Below are 23,262 nucleotides of genomic sequence, written 5' to 3' on the forward strand. Positions count from 1 at the left end.
AAACACAGAAACTCTTTTTAGATTGTTCATTTGATACCATTTAGGATGATCTCAGTGAAGGACAGCCTATTAAATAGAAATTCATTTCTGAATACATCATTTCCTCAGTCCATAATACATTGAACTCAGAGCATTGACACACTGCATAGCAGCTTTGAAAAGGGTCAATCAAATGATCAGAAGTATGCCAGGCCTCACATGAGAAATGCGATGCCACTGAATTTAACACACTTTTTATGGGCCCTTGATTATTTCATAGAAATATAGAGAGTGGAGCAGGATCAGGCTGTTCAGCCCATCGAACCTGTTCCACTGTTAAATCTGATCATGGCTGATCCTCTGACTCAACCTGTGTTCTTGCACTCTCTCCACCCCATATCCCTTGACACCTTTCACCACCAAAGTACTTTATTTTCTTAAATATATTCAGTGACTTAGCCTCTATAGCCTTCTGCAGTGGAAAATTTCACCAAATCACTAGGCTTTGAGTAAGGAAATTTCACCCTCTCTCAAGGTGAAATGGTCTACCATGTATTCTGAGACTGTGACCCCCTGTTCTAGAGTGTGCACGCGCATACACAAACACAAACAACCACGAAAGTGTGCCCAACCCTGTCAGAAGTTTACACATTTCAATGTGACCTCCTCTCATTCTTTGAAACTTGAGTGACTACAAGTTCAGTCAACTCAATCTCTTCTCATACAACAAACCTGCCAACTGAGAAACCAGTTTGGACATTCTTTGTTGCACACCCTCTCCAGGAAGTACATATTTTCTTAAAAGTGGGGACCAAAACTGCACACAATACAGTGCTCTCAACAAGAACCTGTACAGCTTTAGCAAGACTTCCTTACTTCTGCACTCACACACTCTTGAACTAAAGGCCAACGTACGAGTTGCCATCTTAACAGCTTGTTGCATTTGGTCAGTGACCAGTGAATAAGTCATTGAGTCACAGAGATGTACAGCACAGAACCAGACCTTTCAGTCCAATTCATCCATGCTGACCAGACATCCCAAACTGACATGGTCCCATTTGCCAGCATTTGGCCCACATCCCTCTAAACCTTGCACTCAGGTCCCTGTGTATATCAACATTTCCCAATCCATAACCATTTAAATAATATCCTGCCAGTCATTTTTTTTTAAACCAAAGCAGACAATTTCACGTTTATCCATATTATACTGCGCCTGTCGTGCATTTGCCCTTACCCTCAAATTGTGTAAATCCCTGAAGCCCCACTTACATTCTCCTCATCATTGACAATCCTAACTTGTTTTGAGTTGACAGAAAACTTGGAAATATTACGTTTGATTTCCCTCATCTAAATTGTTGATGTATATTGTGAATACCTGAGGCCAAGCACCGGTACTTGCAGTACCCCACTTATTGATACCTTCTGCCCCAAAAATGACAACAGTCTGGATTTTCTGAGGACTCTTGTTTTTCCCCACATAGAAGAAATAGGTCCAGAGTGGCAAGCTATGAATTTGGAAGGAGTTTCCACTCAAGGTTTCCCTAGAAATGTGAAGCAATACTTTCATTCTGACAGATGTTTCGTGGTATAGAAATGCCAGAGGAAGGCAAACACACCTACTTTACATCGCAATCAGCTGCCATGTTCTGAAATGTAGAGATCCTTACAGCCTCTTTGACAGCTACTGCTAAGTCCATAACGCACATGTGATGCTGGGATGCTGTGAGGGTCAGGTGTAAGATGGATGATGGTGGTGGTTGGGACAGGGAGGGAGAACAACAGGATCCAGGCAGATAGGGTTAGGGTTAGGGTTCCAAGCGTTAAGAAGTCAGATGGATAGAGAGGATGGTGCTGGCTGTGAACAACAGGAGTAGGATCCAGATAAGCAGGATGTAGGTGTCACCTGGGGATAGTTCCAGCTTGGTGGAAGTAGGCTGTCAGATGGATAAGATGCCAAGTGGGTAGGTTGCTAGGATTCAGACAAATGATGCAGAGCTTTGGGGTAGGTGGGATGCTGATGAGATATTGGGTTCAGTAAGGGTGGGCACGGATCTGGGGTGTGGAGGAGGGGGTTTATATTCGGCAATGGGGCGTTATAATCAGGCCAGGTCAGGAGGTGTAGTTGGGGATGTGGTGTTGGTCAGTTGAATAGATACCCACGAGTATGCAACAGTCGAAGTTTTCCTGGATAACTGTGTTACTCAATTACATCAAACCTCCCCAAAGTCTCTGATTTAAATAGATATTTTCCAGAGGGTTTCAGGCATACATAAATTAACCTGTGGAAGTTCTGGTTTCCAGGCAATTCCTTCAGAGAATGCTGTGATGGTAATTCAGCAGGGTCCTTGCACACAACTCCTACCTACACTGGAACAAATGTCTGGCCAGGGAAAAATCTAGGCCAATAATTCCTACCTTTTTCCTCTCTGCTAACCAATTCTTATTCCAGGTCATACTTGAAGCTGACATTAAAAGAACTGACTAGCTCGGGAGAGAGAATGAGAGAGAGCGAGAGACAGACAGAGAGAGAGAGAGACACAGAGAGAGAGAGAGACACAGAGAGAGAGAGAGACACAGAGAGAGAGAGAGACACAGAGAGAGAGAGAGACACACAGAGAGAGAGAGACACACAGAGAGAGACACACACAGAGAGAGAGACACACACAGAGAGAGAGACACACACACAGAGAGAGAGAGAGAGAGAGAGAGAGAGAGAGAGACAGAGAGAGAGACACACAGACACACAGAGAGAGAGACAGAGAGAGACAGAGACAGAGAGAGACAGAGAGAGAGACACACACACAGAAAGAGAGCGAACAACAATAAAATAAAAAGCCAGGGTATCCTCACTTACCAGGAGCGACTGTCTGCAGTGTTTTCTGATCTATCCTCTGTGTGCTGGTTAAATGATGTTGACTGGAGCCAGAAAACACCAGGTAGTGGGTTACATCCTCTTCAACTGTGTGTTCAGCATCCAATAGCACAGATAGAACAGACTCCCCCTTTAGGAGAAAAAGTCAAGATTTCATTAGAAACAGAATTGAAAACTGATCATGGATTTCATCACGAGAGTTGGTTTGAGATCAGCTGATAGGTTTGGATAGCTGAGTAGCTTTTATGTGAGGATTTAGGGTTATTCCCCTCATTTACCTGTAAGATTGAATCCTCTATAAATGAAGCTTAAAACAATATAACATAATAAATTTTACTAAAGCATCTCTTTCAAACTTATCAATATTTCTACACTAAACCTTTGAAATTAACTTAATCATAGAATCATACAAAGGAATCCTCGCGGTGTAGAAGCAGACCATTCAACCCATCAGAACCACACTGAACCTTCAAAGTGCATCCCATCTAGACCCATCTGCCTACTCTAATCTTGAAATCCTGCATTTCCCACGGGTAATCCACCTAACCTGCCCATCATTGGATTGTGGTAGGAAACCAGAACACCGGCAGAATTTGGAAACTCTGGACAGTCACCCAAGAGGGAACTGAACCTCTGTCCCTGGTGCTGTGAGGCAGTGGTGCTAACCACTGAGCCATCATGCTGACCCTGAAGGCTAAGCAAGAACCTTTACTTGATGCATATTTAAACATTACTTGGGGTAATCTGACCCATAGATAGATTCTTGATCAGTCAGGGAATCAAGGGTTAAGGGGAAAGGGCAGGAAAGTGGACATGATCCTACTGAATTTTGGAGCAGGCTCAAGGAGCTGAATGGCCTATTCCTGTTCCTATTTCTTATGTTATTGTCTTTCACTTAAAATCAGGTGCCAACTAAATACATGCTTAAATTAACTTTTAGCACAGAGTATGCTTATTAGTAGCTCGGGCTTGAATTCCTGATATTGGCTCGAGTTGTATAAAGGGCTCTTATCTGACCAAAACCCTAAGTCATCAAAATGATGCCTAAACTAACAATGCAATCAAAGGACTGAGCTCAACTGGTCAATACGTTTCTGTATCCTAACACACGTTAATTCTATTGTATCTTGAAAGCAAGGCCTTTGCCTTCACTACATAAACAGTTTCTGCAATTTTTGCCAAGCTGAAATCGGCCTTCCTGACCCAAGTGGCCACTGCACATTTATAAACCCATTGCAGCTGGCAACAGGTCATTTAACAGTGACCTTACTAAGTGACAGATCTTGTCCACAGTGAACATCAATCCATCAGCATTAGTCATGGGTCACTCTCAACACCAAATAAGGAAGAATTTAAAAAGTTAAAGTAAAAAAGACACTTAAACCGAGAATGACTGTACAATTCCAAAGTGCAGGGGGACCTAGGAGTCTTCGTGTAGGTTCATGCACAGGTACAGCCATCATCAGAAAGCCAATGGCATGCTATCCTTTATTACAAGAGGAATTAAGCAAAAATATGGATGTCAAGGTTCAATCAAACAGGGCATTATTGAGACCACATCTTCAATACTATGCACAGTCTTGATTTCCTTATTTAAGGATGGATATAGATGTGCATTGGAGGAGGTTGACCAGTTGTCATGTGAAACAATAGGAAGAACTGGACAGACTAGAATTAGTTTGTCTAGAATTCCGAAGAATCAAAGCTGACTTGATTGATGTTTGTAAAATCCTGAAAGACCTTGACAATCTTGATGTGCTTCCTCTGAATCAAGAACGCTTAAAATTCGGGGTCACCCTTTTCAGACAGATATGAAAGGAATTTCTTTTGACGGTTTGTGTACCATTGGAACACTGCTTCAGAAGGGAGTGAAATTCCAGTCATTGAATATCGTTGAGGCTTGTCTAACAAGAATCTAAGGATAGATGGGAATGTGGCATTCATAACACAAACAGATCAGCTTTGACTTTATTGCATGGTAGGGTAGGCTGGATGGCCTACACCAAATTCTGATGTTTGTGTGGAAATATTTGGTTCAAGTCCCACTCAAAGGGTCTTGAGCACATAATCCAGGCTGACACTCCAGTGCATTATTGAGCGAATGCAGCATTGTCAGAGATGTCTTCTTTTGGACGAGATACTAAACTGAGACACCACCTACTCTCTTTGGTGGATAGAAAAGATCCCACAGTTTGGATTCAACAAAGCAGGAAAGTTCTTTCAATACCCCAATTAATGTTTGTCCTCTAACTAAAACAGCATGGTACTGAGGTTCTTGAAAATTGTTGCTATGTTTCATCATAACAGGTTTCAATTGGCAGCAAAGAGCAATTGGAGATCTTTGAGACAAGAAAGGCACTATGTAAATGCAATTTAGTTCTTGTTCTCAAAACAGACAGGGATTACTGGATACACAATCAGAAAAGGGCACCATAATGGATTTTTCCCTCCCAAGCCTCAGGTGCTGAGGGCAACATTTGGAAAGGTGAGAGTCAGTGACCAATGTACAGACTAGCAATCGGATCTGGGGTCATAATAGAATCCTTACTGTGTGGAAACAAGCCCTACAGCTCAAGTTCACACTAACCCTCTGAAGAGTATCCCACCCAGACTCATGCCCCTACATTTACCCTGACTCATGCACCTAACCTACACATCTCTGAACACCATGGGCAATTTGTCATGGCCAATTCACGTAACCTGCACATCTTTGGATTGTGGGAGGAAACCAGGGCACCCAGAGGAAACCCACGTAGACAGAGGGAGAATGTGCAAACTCCACACAGACAGTTGGCAGAAGCTGGAATCGAACCCGGATCCCTGGAGTCATGAGGCAGCAGAGCTAACCACTGAGCCAGCGTGCCACCCCAATGATTTGTAACCTTCAAGCCCAGACTTTGCAGAGTGCTCATCAATAAGGGGACTGCACAAACTATAGTTCATGCCTTTCACTAAAAAAAAGCAGTGGGTGTTACTGCTTTTTTAAAAAAAGATGCAGAAAAGATATTCAGAGAAACAGTTTCAGGGATGAAAGTCTTTAATGACAAGAATGGATTGGAAAAGTTGGGAATGTTTTCTTTAAAATGGGAAGGTAGAGAAGAGGTATAATCGAAATGTTCACAAAATGAGGCAACAAGACAGTCTTTTTTAAAAACTCAATCATGGGATGTGGTAGTCACTGGCTATGCCAGCATTTATAATCCAATCCCAAATGGCATGTAAGAACTTCTGGATCAAAATCCTGGAAATTTCACCCTGATGGCATTGAAGATTATCCACCCAAGTGGACAGCAGTGATTCCAGAAAGCAGCTTAACATTATTTTCTCAAGGGGCAACTAGGGATAGATAATAAATGTTGGATTCGCTGGTGATACCCACATGTTCTGAATCAATGAAAAGAAAGCACAGTTTTGTGGGTCTGGAATCATGTTGGCTAAGACAAGCCAAGAAAGAGTGGCAATTTTATTCCGTAAAGGACATGAAAAAAAAAATAGATTTTTATAACAGTTGACAATTGTAGCCATTAACTAGGAACACAGAAATTAGGAGCAGTTCAGTCTTTTGAGCTCGGTCCACCATTTAATATAATTATGGCTGATCTTCTCCCGGTCTCAACTCCACTCTCCTGCCTGCTCCCTGCAGCCTTTTATCTCAATTTAAAACAGAAACATATACACTTCTTGAATCTGTTGATCGATTCTACCTCCACTGCATTCTAAGGCAATGAGCTAGGGGGACAGATAGTATCCTTTGCAAGCCGGATCGGGAGTCTCGCATGGTGTGTTGCCTGCCCGGTGCCAGGGTGCGAGACATCTCCGACCGTCTTGAAAGGATATTGGAGCGGGAGGGGGAGGATCCAGTTGTTGTGGTCCACGTTGGTACCAACAACATAGGCAAGACTAGGGTGGAGGACCTGTTTGGGCATTACAAAGCACTAGGCAGGAAATTGAAGCACAAGTCCTCAAGGGTCATAATCTCCGGATTACTGCCCGAGCCACGTGCCAATTGGCATAGGGACAAGAAAATTAGGCAAGTAAACACGTGGCTAAGGGATTGGTGTGGGAAAGAGGGATTCCACTTCATGGGGCATTGGCATCAGTTTTGGAACAGGGGGGATCTGTACCATTGGGACGGTTTCCACCTGAACCGATCAGGTACCAATGTTCTAGCGAAGAGGATAAATAGGGTGGTCAGTAGGACTTTAAACTTCTGAGTTGGGGGGAAGGGAAAGTGAAAGCGACAGGGAGTATGGAGGTAAATAGCAAGATAAGCAGCAGAATAGCATGTTTCCAGGCGGATTTAAAATTGAGGCAGACTGAGAATGCAGTAAAAAGCAAGGATAACTTAGGACATATGACTTCCAACATCTCTAATGATAAGGAAGTTAGCATTAAGGCACTTTACCTGAATGCTCGTAGCATACATAACAAAGCCGATGAACTAATGGCACAGATAATAGTGAATGATTATGATGTAGTAGGCATCACAGAGACTTGGTTACAGGGGGGTCAGGACTGGCAGTTAAACCTCCATGGTTTTTCAACTTATCGAAAAGACAGAGAGGTGGGCAGAGGGGGTGGGGTTGCCTTGTTAGTTAAGAACAAAATTAAATCTATGGTATTGAATGACATAGCGTCGGATGATGTGGAGTCTGTGTGGGTGGAATTGAGGAACCACAAAGGCAAAAAAAACATAATTGGAGTTGTGTATAGACCTCCTAACAGTGGTCAGGACCAGGGACGCAACATGTACCGGGAAATAGAGAAGGCATGTCAGAAAGGCAAGGTTACATTGATCATGGGAGACTTCAATATGCAGGTGGACTGGGTAAATAATGTTGTTAGTGGATCTAAAGAAAGGGAATTCATGGAATGCTTACAGGATGGCTTTTTGGAACAGCTTGTCATGGAGCCCACAAGAGAGCAGGCTATTCTGGACCTAGTGCTTTGCAATGAACCAGATTCTATAAAAGATCTTAAAGTAAGGGAACCCTTAGGAAGTAGCGACCATAATATGATAGAGTTCAGTCTGGAGTTTGAAAGGGAGAAGGCAAAATCGGATGTAATGGTGTTACAGTTGAATAAAGGTAATTATGAGGGCATGAGAGAGGAACTGACTAAAATAGACTGGAAGCAGAGGCTAACCGGGAAGACAGTAGAGCAAAAATGGCAGGAGTTTGTAGGTATAATTGAGGACACTGTACAGAGGTTCATTCCCAAGAAAAGAAAGATTAACCGGGGAGGGATTAGACAACCTTGGCTGACAAAGGAAGTCAGGAAATGTATTAAAGAAAAAGAGAGATCCTATAAAGTGGCTAAGAACAGTGGGAAATCAGATGATTGGGAAGGATACAAAAGCAAACAGAGGATAACAAAGAGTGTAATAAGAAAGGAGAGGATCAAATATGAAGGTAGGCTAGCCAGTAATATTAGAAATAATAGTAAAAGTTTCTTTCAGTACATAAGAAACAAACGACAGGCAAAAGTAGACATTGGGCCACTTCAAACTGATGCAGGAAGCCTAGTGATGGGAGACAAGGAAATAGCAGGAGAACTTAACAAGTACTTTGCGTCAGTCTTCACAGTGGAAGACATGAATAATATCCCAAAAATTAAAGGGTGTCACGGGGCTGAGTTGAGTATGGTTGCCATTACGAAAGGGATAGTGCTAGAAAAGTTAAAAAGTCTTAAAATTGATAAATCTCCTGGCCCCGATGGGATACACCCTAGAGTTCTGAGAGAGGTGGCTGAGGAAATAGCAGAGGCATTGGTTGAGATCTTTCAAGAGTCACTGGAGTCAGGAAAGGTCCCGGATGATTGGAAGATGGCTGTTGTAACCCCCTTGTTCAAGAAAGGATCAAGGCAAAAGATGGAAAATTATAGGCCAATCAGCTTAACCTCGGTTGTTGGTAAAATTCTAGAATCCATCATTAAGGATGAGGTTTCTAAATTCTTGGAAGAGCAGGGTCGGATTAGAACAAGTCAACATGGATTTAGTAAAGGGAGGTCATGCCTGACAAACCTGTTGGAATTTTTTGAAGAGGTAACAAGTAGGTTAGACCAGGGAAACCCAGTGGATGTGGTCTATCTAGACTTTCAAAAGGCCTTTGATAAGGTGCCACACGGGAGGCTGCTGAGCAAGGTGAGGGCCCATGGTGTTCGAGGTGAGCTGCTGGGATGGATTGAGGATTGGCTGTCTAACAGAAGGCAGAGAGTTGGGATAAAAGGTTCTTTTTCAGAATGGCAGCCGGTGACGAGCGGGGTCCCGCAGGGTTCGGTGCTGGGGCCACAGCTGTTCGCATTATATATTAATGATTTGGATGAGGGAACCGGGCGCATTCTAGCGAAGTTTGCCGATGATACGAAGTTAGGTGGACAGGCAGGTAGTACTGAGGAAGTGGGGAGGCTACAGAAGGATCTCGACAGGTTGGGAGAGTGGTCCAGGAAATGGCTGATGGAATTTAACGTGAGCAAGTGCGAGGTCTTGCACTTTGGCAAAAAGAATAAAAGCATAGACTACTTTCTAAATGGTGAGAAAATTAATAAAGCCAAAGCACAAATGGATCTGGGAGTGCTAGTCGAGGATTCTCTAAAGGTAAACATGCAGGTTGAGTCCGTGATTAAGAAAGCGAATGCAATGTTGTCTCTTATCTCAAGAGGGTTGGAATATAAAAGCAGAGATGTACTACTAAGACTTTATAAAGCTCTGGTTAGGCCCCATTTGGAGTACTGTGTCCAGTTTTGGTCCCCACACCTCAGGAAGGACATACTGGCACTGGAACGTGTCCAGCGGAGATTCACACGGATGATCCCTGGAATGACAGGTCTAACATATGAGGAACGGCTGAGGATACTGGGATTGTATTCGTTGGAGTTTAGAAGATTAAGGGGAGACTTAATAGAGGCGTACAAAATAATACATGGCTTGGAAAAGGTGGATGCTAGGAAATTGTTTCAGTTAAACGAGGAGACTAGGACCCGTGGACACAGCCTTAGAATTAGAGGGGGTCATTTCAGAACAGAAATGCGGAGACATTTCTTCAGCCAGAGAGTGGTGGGCCTGTGGAATTCATTGCCACGGAGTGCAGTGGAAGCCGGGACGCTAAATGTCTTCAAGGCCGAGATTGATAGATTCTTGTTGTCTAGAGGAATTAAGGGCTACGGGGAGAACGCTGGTAAGTGGAGCTGAAATGCGCATCAGCCATGATTGAATGGCAGAGTGGACTCGATGGGCCGAATGGCCTTACTTCCACTCCTATGTCTTATGGTCTTATGGTCTTATGGAGCTGCACAGATTAACAACCCTCTGACAGAATGAGTTTCTCCACATCTCTGTTTTGAACCTACCTGCTCTCACACTCTATCCATGACTTCTGGTTCAAGACTGTCCTACAAGGGGGAAGATCCATTCGATATCCACCTTATCAATAGCATCTAGCATTTTACATCCATCAATCAGATATCCCCTCATTCTTCTGAGTTTCAGGAAGTACAAACCAAATCTATTCAACTGAATGACAGCCCTTTCATCCTTGGAATCAAACTGGTGAACCTCTTCTGAACTGCCCTTAATCCCATCAGCTTACTTAATACATTCTCCCTAGTAATTTCATCAAATTCCTCTTATAGAGGAATTATCTTCCAGTGTGAAACCACAGACAAAGTATTGATTTAATGCCTCTGCCATTTCTGAGTTCCCCATTTTATTACCTCCCCATATTCATCCTCTAAAGCGTCAACATTACTTACAATATTCTCTTTCTTTTCATATACTTATTAGAAGCTTTTGGCATCACTACCTATGTTTTCTGCTGGTTTTCTTTCTTAGTTAATCTTGGGTCTTTTGATTTTGTTATTAGTAAGCCTTTGCTGACATTTAAAGTTCTCCCAATTGTCCAGAGTGCTGAAAACTTTTTTTTAAATTCCTGATTTTGTATTAAAATCAAATGCCCACCATCTGCCATGGTAGAATTCAAACTCATATCCCCAGAACATTTGCCTGGGGCTCTGGATTATAAGTTTGAATTATGTTGTTACCACTACTTTCACATAAGTGAATAGACTATGGATGGGTGGAAGATCAAGAACCAAACAGCACCAATTCAAGGTAAATGACAAATGAACCAAAGGCAGCAGGAAGTGCAGTGAAAGGCGATGATTTGCAATGCATGCCCGAGTATGTGTTGGAGGCAGATTCAACTATGCCTATCTTAAGAGAATTGATAAGAACCCTAAGAGAAGACTTTGCAGGGCTATGAGGAAGGGTTGACTCGTAAGACTAACTTGTTTACTCTTGCAGAATGTTGGAAGAAGCAGATGAGTCTCAACTGGTTCTGCAAGCGTTTTGTTGATATGTCGAAGCTCAAATGTAATAACTCTCAGAACAGGGATTAGAAAGGCCAAAAAAAATGTCCTTTAGCTAGTCTGACACACTCAGTTTCTATTAACCAGACCTGTTAGCACTGCTGCCTCAACGCCAGGGACCCAGGTTTGATTCCCACATTGGGCGACTGTCTGTGGGGAGTTTGCACATTCTCCCAGTGTCTGCGTGGTTTCCTCCGCGTGCTTTGGTTACCTCCCACAGTCGAAAGATGTGCAGATGAGATGAATTGGCCATTCTAAATTGCACATAGTGTTCAGGGATGTGTAGGTTAAGTGCATTAATGAGGAGTAAAATGTTGAGTAATAGAGTAGGGGAATGAGTCTGGGTGGGATACTGTTCAGAGGTTTGGCGGGGACCTGTTGGGCCAAAGGGCCTGTTTCCACACTGTAGGGTTTATTTGATTCCGCGATTATTAAATTTTCTTGATTTCATCAATCAAATCTGTTGATGCACTGTCAATTCCACATTGATTCCAACTAAAATTCCATATGAACAGACCATTTACAAGCTGCACATTTTATCAATCCACCCTAAAGCTTATCAGTGGATGGATTTCCTTCCAAATAAGTTTCCACTGCATAAATAATATAGCCAGGGATATATCAGGCCTCTTAATACATCTCCTAACATTCCCATCACCAACCAGAAACTCAGAACTGACTGGATGCCAGCTGCATAGACAGCTCCATCAGTAAAGGCAAGGTGCACCTGTATAACACCATCCACAAGACACCACATTCAATTCCCAATCGGTATTCAGTTTACTCATCCCAGGCTATGGAATAGGAATACCACAGCTGGCAACAACATTCCTGAGCTGGAGCGGGAGAGGCAAAGCTTCAAAGTGAGGCAACCACAACAGGAAGTTCACATTGCATTTAAAAGAGTGTCAGTAGTGATGGCTTTTGCAGGTGAACAGCCTGCCAATCAGTGCAGCCCAGGGCTAGGATGAAGAACTGTCATTTGAGAAGTCTAGGAGCCTACGGGTCCCAAGCCTCAGAACTGTCAACACGACGGGGAGAAATTTAAAAAGGGAACACCAACATTTGGCAGAAATGCATCTCAAATGACCAACAGTGTACTTTGGCAGTGACATGTATAAAGGAGTGTTTGATTTGAGCCAGGATACAATTTGATATTCAATACTGCTACTGAGGAAAACTGTTGCAGCACAGCAAGGAAGGTATTAGCGCAGTTTACTGTAATCAACCACTCCATATATAATCAACCACTCCTGGAACTTCTCAATGAATAAAACAAGAGGATTCATTGTTTTCATTTCAAAACTGAACTATTTTTATTTAAAACACTTCCTCAGGTTCAATCCTCTGATCGCAAGGCTTTGCTTCAGGTCACTGTTTGCCTGACTAGAATTCTAGAGGTTGGAGGGTACAGCTGTGGGGATAACTTCACAGCAATTGTACAGGCTAGAGTGAGTGGCAGACAGCAAATGGACCATTGACGCCTGTGCTGCTGTTTCTGATTGACATTTGCACACCCGCGACAGTCAAGGACCATATATTCAGGTTAGCGTGAAAAGAAATTGTGAGTGTTATCAACTCATATCAACTCACAAAATTTATTTCATGACACTTTCAGTTATTTTGGTGCAAGTTACATCACTGCAAAGTTTCACTTCTTCTGAAAATAAACTACTCTATGACGAAACGGAATCAATAGTACGGTACTGGTTTGGCTGCAATTCAAATCCCTCTGGGCATCTTTTAGAATTATCTTTAACTAGTCTCTTAATTTTGCTCTTTTCCAACTCTTTTCTGTAGCCAACCATGGTTGCTGGGATATAGAGACTGCCCACATACTGTCTGATTATCTGACACTAGATATTTCTTTCACAGTCAAACTATCCAGTCACACAATGACCAAACCCATGCCTGCAGAATGACCCAGGTTATTCACAAGGGAGCACACTTACAAGACCATGGGTGAAATTTAATGGGAGCTGTTGGGAGGTGGGGAAGGAGAAATTTGGAAAAGAAGTTGAAGGGTGAAACACATTGCTTTGCTGATGCGAGAGAAATTTCAGCAGTGGAAAAAGGTGGAGGGTAGCTCTCCTGGCCAGAGGTAAACAGTGAGAAGCACTTCAACAGCTAACGAAAGGTTGCTAGGCCTTCCCCATCAATAACAGGATTGGAAGGGGAAGGAGACAGCAAGAGAGGAGAGGCAGAAGACTAACAGCGATAGGGGTATTGGGTTGGTAAGCATCCTCCATGGAGATACCCTCACTGTGCATAACTTGTCCCCAGGAGGATGTCCCTGACGCTGGCCCGGGGCTTGATGCAGCCACAACCTTCCGAGGCCCTGCTCCAACGAAGAACTGTCAATCCTCACGTTCAATGTGAATGAAGGCAGGAGGGATGTTTGAGCCCCAGAGCTAAACAGTCATTTGTCCAACAAGCACGTTGCTGGGACTTACAGAAATAGCTGAGGTGGCATTTGCCTGGCTTTCCAGCTTGCCATCATTGTCATTGGCAACGAATTGGACTATTTCTTTCCCCCATCATTCTATTCTGGGATGTGGCCTGCAATTTCAGCATTTGTTGCCTATTCCTAACTGCCCTTGAACAGAGTGGCTGGCTAAACCATTTCAGATGGTGGTTAAGAGGCAACTATATTACAGTAGGTCTGAAGTCACATGTATGCCATGCCAGATGAGGATGGCAGATTTTTTTGCCAAGAGGATGTTTGTCAACTGGATAGATGATTACAATGATCAATGTGGTTTTATGGACACCCATTTTTGAGATTAGTTTTCAAATGCAGAGTTTTTAATTGTGTTTAAATTTCACCAGATGCTTTGCTGGGATTTGAACTCATGTCACCAAAGCATTAACCTGGACTTCTGGGTTACCAGTTCAGTGACATTACCACTTGGCCACTATCTCCTCAAATAATTACTGTTAGGAAGCAGAATTATAGTGAGATGCAACAAAATGTTTAGCTTTGAAAGGAGCACTTTCCACCTCAAAACAAAATCTATAAAACTCAGATTCAAGCCTAGTTCTGAAACACTTGAAATAGGATGAAGAATCCCTACAAATAGCTGAAAAACAACTTCAGAGCTTGGGAATGACAAGATACTCTGACATTTCTAGGAATGCACGATATCACAAATTCAGGTTGACTTGACAAAAGATTTTGCATTTATGAATACTTTACATCACCTCCCTGATGCAATGGTGCATAGTGGTAATGTCACTGGGCTAGTAATTCAGAACCCAACAGTAATGTACTGGGGATGTGTGTTTGATGGCAAATGGTGATATTTAAATTCAACAACAAAACTGAGGACAAGATGCTATCCTAATTGGTGACCATGGAGTCATTGTGGATGCTGTAAAAACTCATCAGGCTCACTAATGTCCTTCTAGGAATGCAATCTGGCATGCTTTCCTGGCCAAAGCAATGTGGTTAGCTCTGAACTGTCACCTGGGCAATTAGGGATGTGCAATAAATGCTTGCCTCACCAACAACAAAAACATCCTGTGAATGACATTAAAAAATCTGAAAGTTACCTTCAAATTTCTGTTGAGGTATTGAGTGATAAATTTTGAGGAAGTGGTGCACTTGCAACTTGTGACATTTGTTTGGTTGGGGAAACACAGCAGCCCAGCAAGCTGTTGATAAGTCTACAACCTAAATTATCCAATAATGCTCACAGGCAAGTTTCTGTTAGTCTGATATAATACACCATTTTGGAAGAATGTTGGTGGAAGCCAAGTTGCAGAGACTTCCAACACATTCGATGCCTTCTGTGACCAGTGACCACCAGGTGTAAATGGTGCTTTTCTAAATTTAATTATTTCTGCAATGATATTCTAAGTATTATTGTTTCTGCTTTTTCTGATAGCTTTTGAATATTTGCCTGGATACTTTTCATTCTTGTCCAATAGATAAGTCATCACCAACCTTACAGTCTACAGACAAGGGAAACAACAGCAAATTAAATATATTTGGTCTTTTCTCCTAACCTGTTGACCTCTGCAGTGTACGTCCATCAAAGACTGCTGTAAATATAATTTCAAAATCAATTTCTCCGAAGCCTCAAAGACAAACACAGTGATTTTCCTTCACTGCCCATGGGGAAAAAGTTTGATTTTCAGTCAGTATTAAACTGAAATCCAGTAATTCAAAAGTAGCAACATCGTATATGGTGATTGCGCAAAACTATGTATTGACATCAAAACAGAAAAATGAAAAATTGACCAGAATGTCCTCTAAAAGCAGAAAACCACAGGAAATTAGTATTTTCAGCTTCTTTGAGTGGAACCATCAAAACTTCAATTTGAAATTTTGAAAACAGCGTGTGGCCTATAGTACCAATAAAACAAACATCTCAACATTTCTCCAACTTGTAAAAGCTCCTTCTTAGAGAAGAAACAGATTTCCCACGTGAGAAGCAGAGGTTTATTTTTCCTTTTTCCAATGTTCCCATATTTTCAACATCAGGAATGTTCAAAGTTTTGGTCTTTGAGAGTTGTTTAACTGTGGGGCATGAAGGCTTATAGGTGACGTATAAAGTTTGATCTCTGCTTCTATTATTTCCCATACGCCTCCATCTGTTAAAGCAAAATGTGATCCTGGCAAGTCCATTTCAGATTTAAACATTTATGAGCCAGTAGTAGTAAGAACCACACTATTGCACATTCCAAACCAGAGAACCAAAACATGAGTAACCAGTAACAAATAATAATAAACATAGATAGGGCCAAGTTGTCTTGGCCAAAACTGACAAACCATCACTTCAACACCTTCATCTGAAACAAACACATCAAACTAACCTTTAAAACCTCTGCTGGTATCTTGATCTAACTATCTTATAAATAGAAGACACTATTATGATTTCAACAATAGGAGAACTGCAAGATGGCTTCAAATAGCTCCCACAAACACTGATAATACATTGCTTTCAAACATCTTGAAAATGTATTGCTGCCATAGTCTTGGTTCTAAACCAGGGGTGGGGAACCTGCGGCCTTCTAGGCCATTGTGTGTGGCCTTCTGAATGAATCCAAATTTTGCAACATGCTTTCTGGCTTTTCAACCACTTATTGCTGCGAATCTACACTCTCCTCCTTAACCAAAATCAAGACACCCTTAAGGTCACAAATGATGGATACCCATCTAGAGGATCAGCTAAAACTGCAGACCTCCATGTTGCAACCAAATATTCAAATGCTTTCCTACAAAAAGCAGTCACAACAAAGTAATTAAAAGGTTAGTTAACTTTAGAATTAACATTTTTTTTCCTTTTTTTAGTTAGTACATAGTAGTTAGATTTTTACAAAATAATGTGAATTTTGAAGAATATATAATTGAAGTTTCTTGAATACGGCCTTATTAGATTACAACTAACATAATGCGGCCTTCCAACATTAAAAAGGTTCCCCACCTCTATTCTAAACTAATAAACATAACACTGAAATACGTGCAAGGAACAAAGGTGAAAACATTTTCATTGTTGTAAAGGATTCTATTGCACATCTGCATCACCTAACGAATATTAAGGATTCCACATCCCAGCCTCCACCCTCCTAACCCAACCCCACCCACTCCAACCCACCTCAATGTTCTGGATAATAATCACAAAAACACATAAGGAATCTTGCTGAATGCTACATTGCTAACAGAGTTACCAACAACACAACAGTGACTACACTCAGTCACTAGTTCAGTGACTAGGTGCCACATTAAGAGAATTGCACTTTTAGTTGAACTGCAAGTGCACAGCCTGACCAATACCTGAAAGAACTTTCAAAGTCACCAACAGTAGCATCAAGTGCAGGTGTTCATACATTTCCCAGTCAGCCTAACCAGAGAAAGTAGAACTTAGAAATTTGTTCACAATAGTCTCGCACTCTACCTCTTACATGCACATGTGATTTTCCTTTTGTTTAACTATTGAAACAGACTATTATACCACACATAAGAATCGCAAATTGACTGCAAAGGTATTATGACAGTCAGGCATACTGAATAATGAATAATGGACAATAACTATAATCAAAACCAGCCAAAAATGTATTTGTATATTTGGATAGGAGAATATAAATATTGATTTGATAAAGTCTTCAGAAAGTAAAGACTTTGCAATCATGTAGCTTTTTCATCACCAATGGACATCTCAAAGTCTACTCCAACCAAATAAATGCTATTGGAGGGTAACCATCATTGGAACATGGGAAACATAGCAAGCCGGTTTAATTATAGCAAGCTCTCATCAACAGTGACATGAAAGCGACCAGCTAATTTGTTTTTGTGAGCACCAGGGATAACTTAACTCTTGTTCAAAGCAGTGCTATGGGATCTTGTACTTACACCTGACAGAACAAATGGGGGATCAATTTAAGATCCCATTCTAAAACCAGAATCTTGCATCTCCCTCAGAACCGCACAACAGAATCAGCCTTGATTTTTATACTCAAGTCCTAAAGTGGCACTTGAATCCAGAACCTTGAGCTGAGACTACTACTGACTGACCCATGGCTAACATAAAAATTGCAGCCAATTTTATGGCAGTGATTTACTGAATGTGTGTGAAAGGCGAAATTAGCAATTTGATTTATTTTCATTAAAGATTTTTTCCAAAAGACTTCAAAAATATATGGACGTGTGATTCAAACAAAATGATCCAATCCATATTTATTTTAAGGTTGCTGTGAAAAATGGATGTGTTGAAAGTTCCATTAGGAGCAGGGTCTGCTTTAAGAGTTCTCAACAGACTGGCAATGATACAAGACAGCTGCCAAGTCCACTTGGATGAGATTGTACCATATAAAGTGTCAAACATGAAGGTCATCAACTTAGACTCAAAGTGTTTAATACTGCATCTGAAAATACTTGCACCATGTTGGGCCTCACTGTACAACAGTGTTACTCTCGTCATAGAACAGTATAAGACGTAACTTCTTTCCCACTTCAAGCAGCTGCACCCACCAAGTTTACATACGCACATTAAATACCAAATAGTGATGTTTATAAGAATAAAGTTAAGAAACTGCAAAGGGTTAAGGGCTCAAAGAGCAGCCCTCAGAGTTGGAAAAAAGTAGAAGTGAGTTAAGACAGACCGCCCTTGGCGTCGAGTAGTCCTAGCAAAATCAAAGTCAACAGGAAGAGGAAAACTCTCCATTGGTTGGAGTTATAATTTGTGCAAAGGTAGACGGTTGTGATTTTGGAGGCCAGTCCACTCAGACCCAGCATATCGCTGTAGTGTTCTTGGCCCAACCATCTTCAGCTGCTTCACCAATGACCTTCCATCCAATATAAGATCAGAAATGTGAATGTTCACTGATAATTTCTGAACTATTCACAAGATCATCAACCCAGAAGCAACCTGCGCCTTCAGGCAGGAAGATCTATACAACATTCAGGTTTGGGCTGGTAATCCAAAATATGATACCTGCACTGGGCAATGATCAACTCCAACAAGAGAGATTCTAACCAACTTCCCTCAACTCTCAGTGGCATTACTGTCGCCGGATCTCTCACCCTCAACATCCTGGGTGTAATCTCTCCACAGAAGTTCTATTTGGGTTGGTCATGTAAATGTTGTGGCTACAAAAGGATGTCAAGGTTTAGAATTCTGTAGCAGGTAACTCACTTCCTGTCATCTACAGAGCGGAAGTCAGGATTATGATGAAATACTCTCTGCTTGCTTTGATTACTTCAGCGGTGTCACTGAAGAAGCCTGACCTATTCAGGACAATTTAGCATGTTGGATTCGCTCCCATCCACCACCATACCTATTCACTCCCTCTGTCCCCCCCATTTGAACAGTGGCAGCAGAATGTAACAAAATGCACTGCAGCAATATGTCAAAGTTTCTCCAATGACACTTTCTAAATCAAAACCTGTGCTACCTGCAGGGATAAGGGCAGCAGTTAAATGGGAAAATAATTGCTGTTACCCGAGTGCTACTGTGATCCTCTCTGAAACAATACCTACACCATATTGTGTGTAGTGGTTCAAGTCGATGGCTCACGATCACCTTCTCAGGACATGGGCAACAAATGCTAATCTTGAACAAGCAGTTTTTGGGAACAATCATCTTGGATTTCAAATGGTTAAAGACTGTTGTTAAATGGGAGGGAGACAGAGAGAGGGAAAGAGCTTCAGCTTTGAGGTTTTGATGAGGAAGAAGTTATTGCTCGAAATGAGTGCTGATTTCCATATGTATAGAACATCCTGAACAATAAGATGCAAGAGTGACTGATGAAAGGCCAGTGAGGAAAAGAAAATCATACATCCATCAGATATCAATGTTCTTTTATCTTGACTCAGTGGGTGAGGGATCCATTAAACTTGAACTGTTTGATTTCCTGCAGCACCAAATGACTATTAAGTCAGTGAAACACTCTGATTGTATGATACTCAAATACAATACAAAGCTCAATATGCAATTATTGCTGGAAGCAACAATTGTAATTTCACTGTATCTGACAAGCAGATTTTTTAAAAATCTGCCAAAAAAGGGTATAGGTTTACTTTCCGCAACTATGGAAACCATTAAAGACGGAAGGAGTGATTTTAAAATTCTATCTAGCTAAGAATGAGAGTTTTGCTCACCTGAATGGCTCAGTGATTTGGACTCCACACTAGTGGACTCATCTATTCAGTCTATTCATTTTTGTTTGCATTCTTTCACCAATGTAGCTCAGGCTATGAGCAATTAGTTTGGAATTTCACTGGATTTTGTTTAGTCCTTCCATTTTCTTATCCTTTCCCACTGAGGCAGAGCCTCAAAATAGATGCACGGCTGAAATCAGAACCTGCAGCTACAGAAACCAGTCTCCTGTCTGTAGTATAGCATTGTTACTCACTGTAGCCACTTGCCATCTATGACAATGGAAGACATTATAAATTCAGAGTGCTGAGGAGGCCATCAGGGTTTGTATCAGCTACACTGAAATGTTGAGTGCCAACACGGACATAGCCTGAGTTTGCTCAAGTTGATTTGTCAACTGCGTATGAAAGCAGCAATAGTTTTTACTGCCTCACTGGCTGAGCGTCTCCTCAGCTGGTATCTAACACATGCCAACCAATTAGCACCAGCAGCTGCTTAGATACCAGCAGAGTTTGCCAGATCCAGAAACTTATATAAATGCTGCTCTGAAAACTGTGGTGCCGCCAATTCATCATCTTCCTCTTGCCAACTTCGTCCGTTCACAGGAAACAACTGCTGCATGGTGTCTGATATGCAGACATCAAAACCAATTGAAGGTTCAGTTTCAATGTATGCACTTTTACAGTAGGGGGCAAAAACAATGCCTGGCTTTATATCATGGTATTTGGAGCAAACCAATTTCAAAGAATCCAGCTTGTGTCTTTCTTCAGAAATAAGCAACACTGAAAATATCTACTCAAAAAAAATCCAAGGAGGTGGGAGTTCTGTTAAAATTAATCGCAAACAAGTGGTTTTCCTTTTCACTCAGATGTTCCTGAATAAAACAGGGCAGAGGATTTTATATTCCAATCCCACCTTCTAGTCTTCCTGAATGCATTATGTATTGACCAAAGTTTTAACAAAGGAGAAAGTGTGGGTTGGAAAACAAATTGTTGTGGTATTATGCCTGGCCACCAAAGTGTTGGGCATATTCTATTAAAGATACAAGCTGGTTGATGTTTAAAGCAAGGAAGAGCAATGTGATAAGGAAATTAGTTAAAAAATCACACAACACCAGATTATAGTCCTGGTGTTGTGTGATTTTTAACTTTGTCCACCCCAGTCCAACACCGGCACCTCTACATCATAAGGAAATGAAAAAGATTTCCCAATGAGAGCCATAACAGCCAAGCAGCAGTCAACGGTCATTTGAACTTGGGCAAATGTTTGGAACAACGTTAAAACCATCACAAACATCTTCTCAATTTCTTGACAGTTTAAGCCAATGGAAAGATGAATAGCGCATGGTAACAAGCTATATCTTGCCATCCACCCCTCTTGGAGATGTCAATTCTTGTTGTGGTTCGACTGATTGATGGCGATATTCAAGCAATCATGCAAGTCCCACCCAGTCATGACTTGAAGTAACAACAATATTTTCAGCAGACCTCTGGCAGTCACTAAGAGTACAATTCTGGCTATTATTTTTCCATCCGTTAACCTATATAAAAGATTGATTATTGTATCACATTTCCATTACAGTTGATACCTTAGGCCAGCCTGCAAGTCTGGTACAGTCTTAATTCTGTACATCTTTGCACCAGGACTCCCCCGGGAACTCAAAGCAGTGCCCAATCTTCCAGCTTGCAGAACAGTACTCATTTTTTTTGTCTCAATGGAAATGTTAATTAGTTCCAAAACATTGAAAGAAATCTTCATCCAAGTCAATGTTAATGATATTGAACTCACTGACAGCCTTTTTGATTGACACATCATACTGTTTTACTACTTTGAGGAGAGACAGAATCACACTGGCCAGTGGGGGAAGACAGTACTATATAACATGGATGCCAGCATAGATCATTCTCCTACATGGCTTGTTGATTTGCTGTAGATTCTATATAGGCTCTATCCAAATTCATTACTTCATTAGCTAAAGTCAGTCAAGACATAGTCAATACTATAAGGGCAGATTGGACAAAGTGTGGACCTCCAACCCCAATCAAACTATCACAGGCATGGTCCCATTTTTTTTTTAAACCATTCACTGAGTAGCTTGATAGGCCACTTCCACATGCACATACACCATTTCGATCATATTCCACTATGTCAGTATGAAAATAAAATCTTCACTTTACAAATAGGACCTTAGGACATTCCAACAGCATCTTTTTCACTTTTTATTGTGGCCAGGATTTTGAAATGTAAAAACAGCCATAGTGGAATGTGAATCCATCAGATTCTCCAAGTTACCAACACAACAAATTAACCATAACCCTATCAAACGTCTCTCCCAACCTGTCGACGTTTTCTGCTTATGCAATGAAGTTGTACTTGCTATCTAGTGTTCACATTAAAAGTTGTTACTTGACCAAGGCAAGGGAAAGAAAATTGTACCTGTAAAACCTATGAACCACTGTCCAAAGTAGCAACTTGCATTTATATAGCATCATTAACATGGTAACAATGTTACAAAACCTTTCAGGAGCAACAGCAAATAATATGTGACCTCAACATTAAAAATGGGATCTGGGGAGAAGAAAGGGATTAAACAATATTAAACTATTTCAGACACGTTAAAACGAGATGTAAACATATCTTCCCTGATGACATAAGTGAACAAATGTTGTGGGAATTGTATGAATGCAGAGTTGTCATTACACCACTTGGAAATCTCCACACACACTCACCAGCTTTTTTAATTCAACTGGCATAAAGGCAACATGGGCTTTTATGACTAAAAAAAATTCCAAGAGGAAGAACAAACCAAGAAATGTCCTAACCAGATCACTTGCCCTTTAACCTGCCAGGAATTGAGTTTTTCCATTAATAATTATACTGCATACTCACTGTATCTTGGAAACAACAAAGTCTGGAATAACTGGGCTTTATGTGAACGTCAAGAATGGACTAACCTGTTGATAAACAATGATGGATTTGTCTTCCTCTTAAAGTGCACATCAGGTTTCCCCCTTCCTTCTCAACACCAGCAAAACAAAGTACAAAAATGCACCTCTAATTCCAGACAAATAGTCAACAGGCTAGCTGCCCAGCTGCTAGTTAGCTTGATTGGTTGGTTTGTGGGTTCAATTCCCACACCGGCTGAAATGACCGATCAAAGTTGGTCAGTGAATTGTAAAAGATGGCAGCATATCTGTGAGAGTTTGCGATGGGATTGACCAGGGAGTGGTGGCCTGCACTGTATTTAATCTGCCCTTAATCAAAGGCTAGGTTTGTCCTTGTGGTCAAACTTGATGATTGTCCTTATCTTTTCTACTCTACTAGTGATCTGAATGTAGTCATGTCAAAGTAAATTCAACTCTCTATTCACACCATATACCTTTCCATAGTCTAATACACAACACCATCTCTCATAACAGTCTCCACCTCAGCAAACATTACCATGAA

General features: G+C 41.3%; 1 protein-coding gene across 6 annotated transcripts in view; it reads right to left on the bottom strand.

Annotated features, from left to right (window-relative positions):
- LOC122540917 (A-kinase anchor protein 13-like) overlaps positions 1–23,262 on the bottom strand; it is a 417,382-nt gene that overhangs the window by 281,368 nt on the left and 112,752 nt on the right. For all 6 annotated transcript variants that reach the window (XM_043677213.2, XM_043677212.2, XM_087981477.1 and 3 more), the window contains one exon: positions 2,834–2,981. In XM_043677213.2, the coding sequence (XP_043533148.2) occupies positions 2,834–2,981 (148 nt within the window). The remainder of the gene's footprint in view (positions 1–2,833; positions 2,982–23,262) is intronic.

The sequence above is a fragment of the Chiloscyllium plagiosum genome, unplaced genomic scaffold (assembly GCF_037043375.1).
Source record: "Chiloscyllium plagiosum isolate Xiang-an unplaced genomic scaffold, Cpla_swu_hap1 HiC_scaffold_39, whole genome shotgun sequence".
Classification (NCBI taxonomy): Eukaryota; Metazoa; Chordata; class Chondrichthyes; order Orectolobiformes; family Hemiscylliidae; genus Chiloscyllium; species Chiloscyllium plagiosum.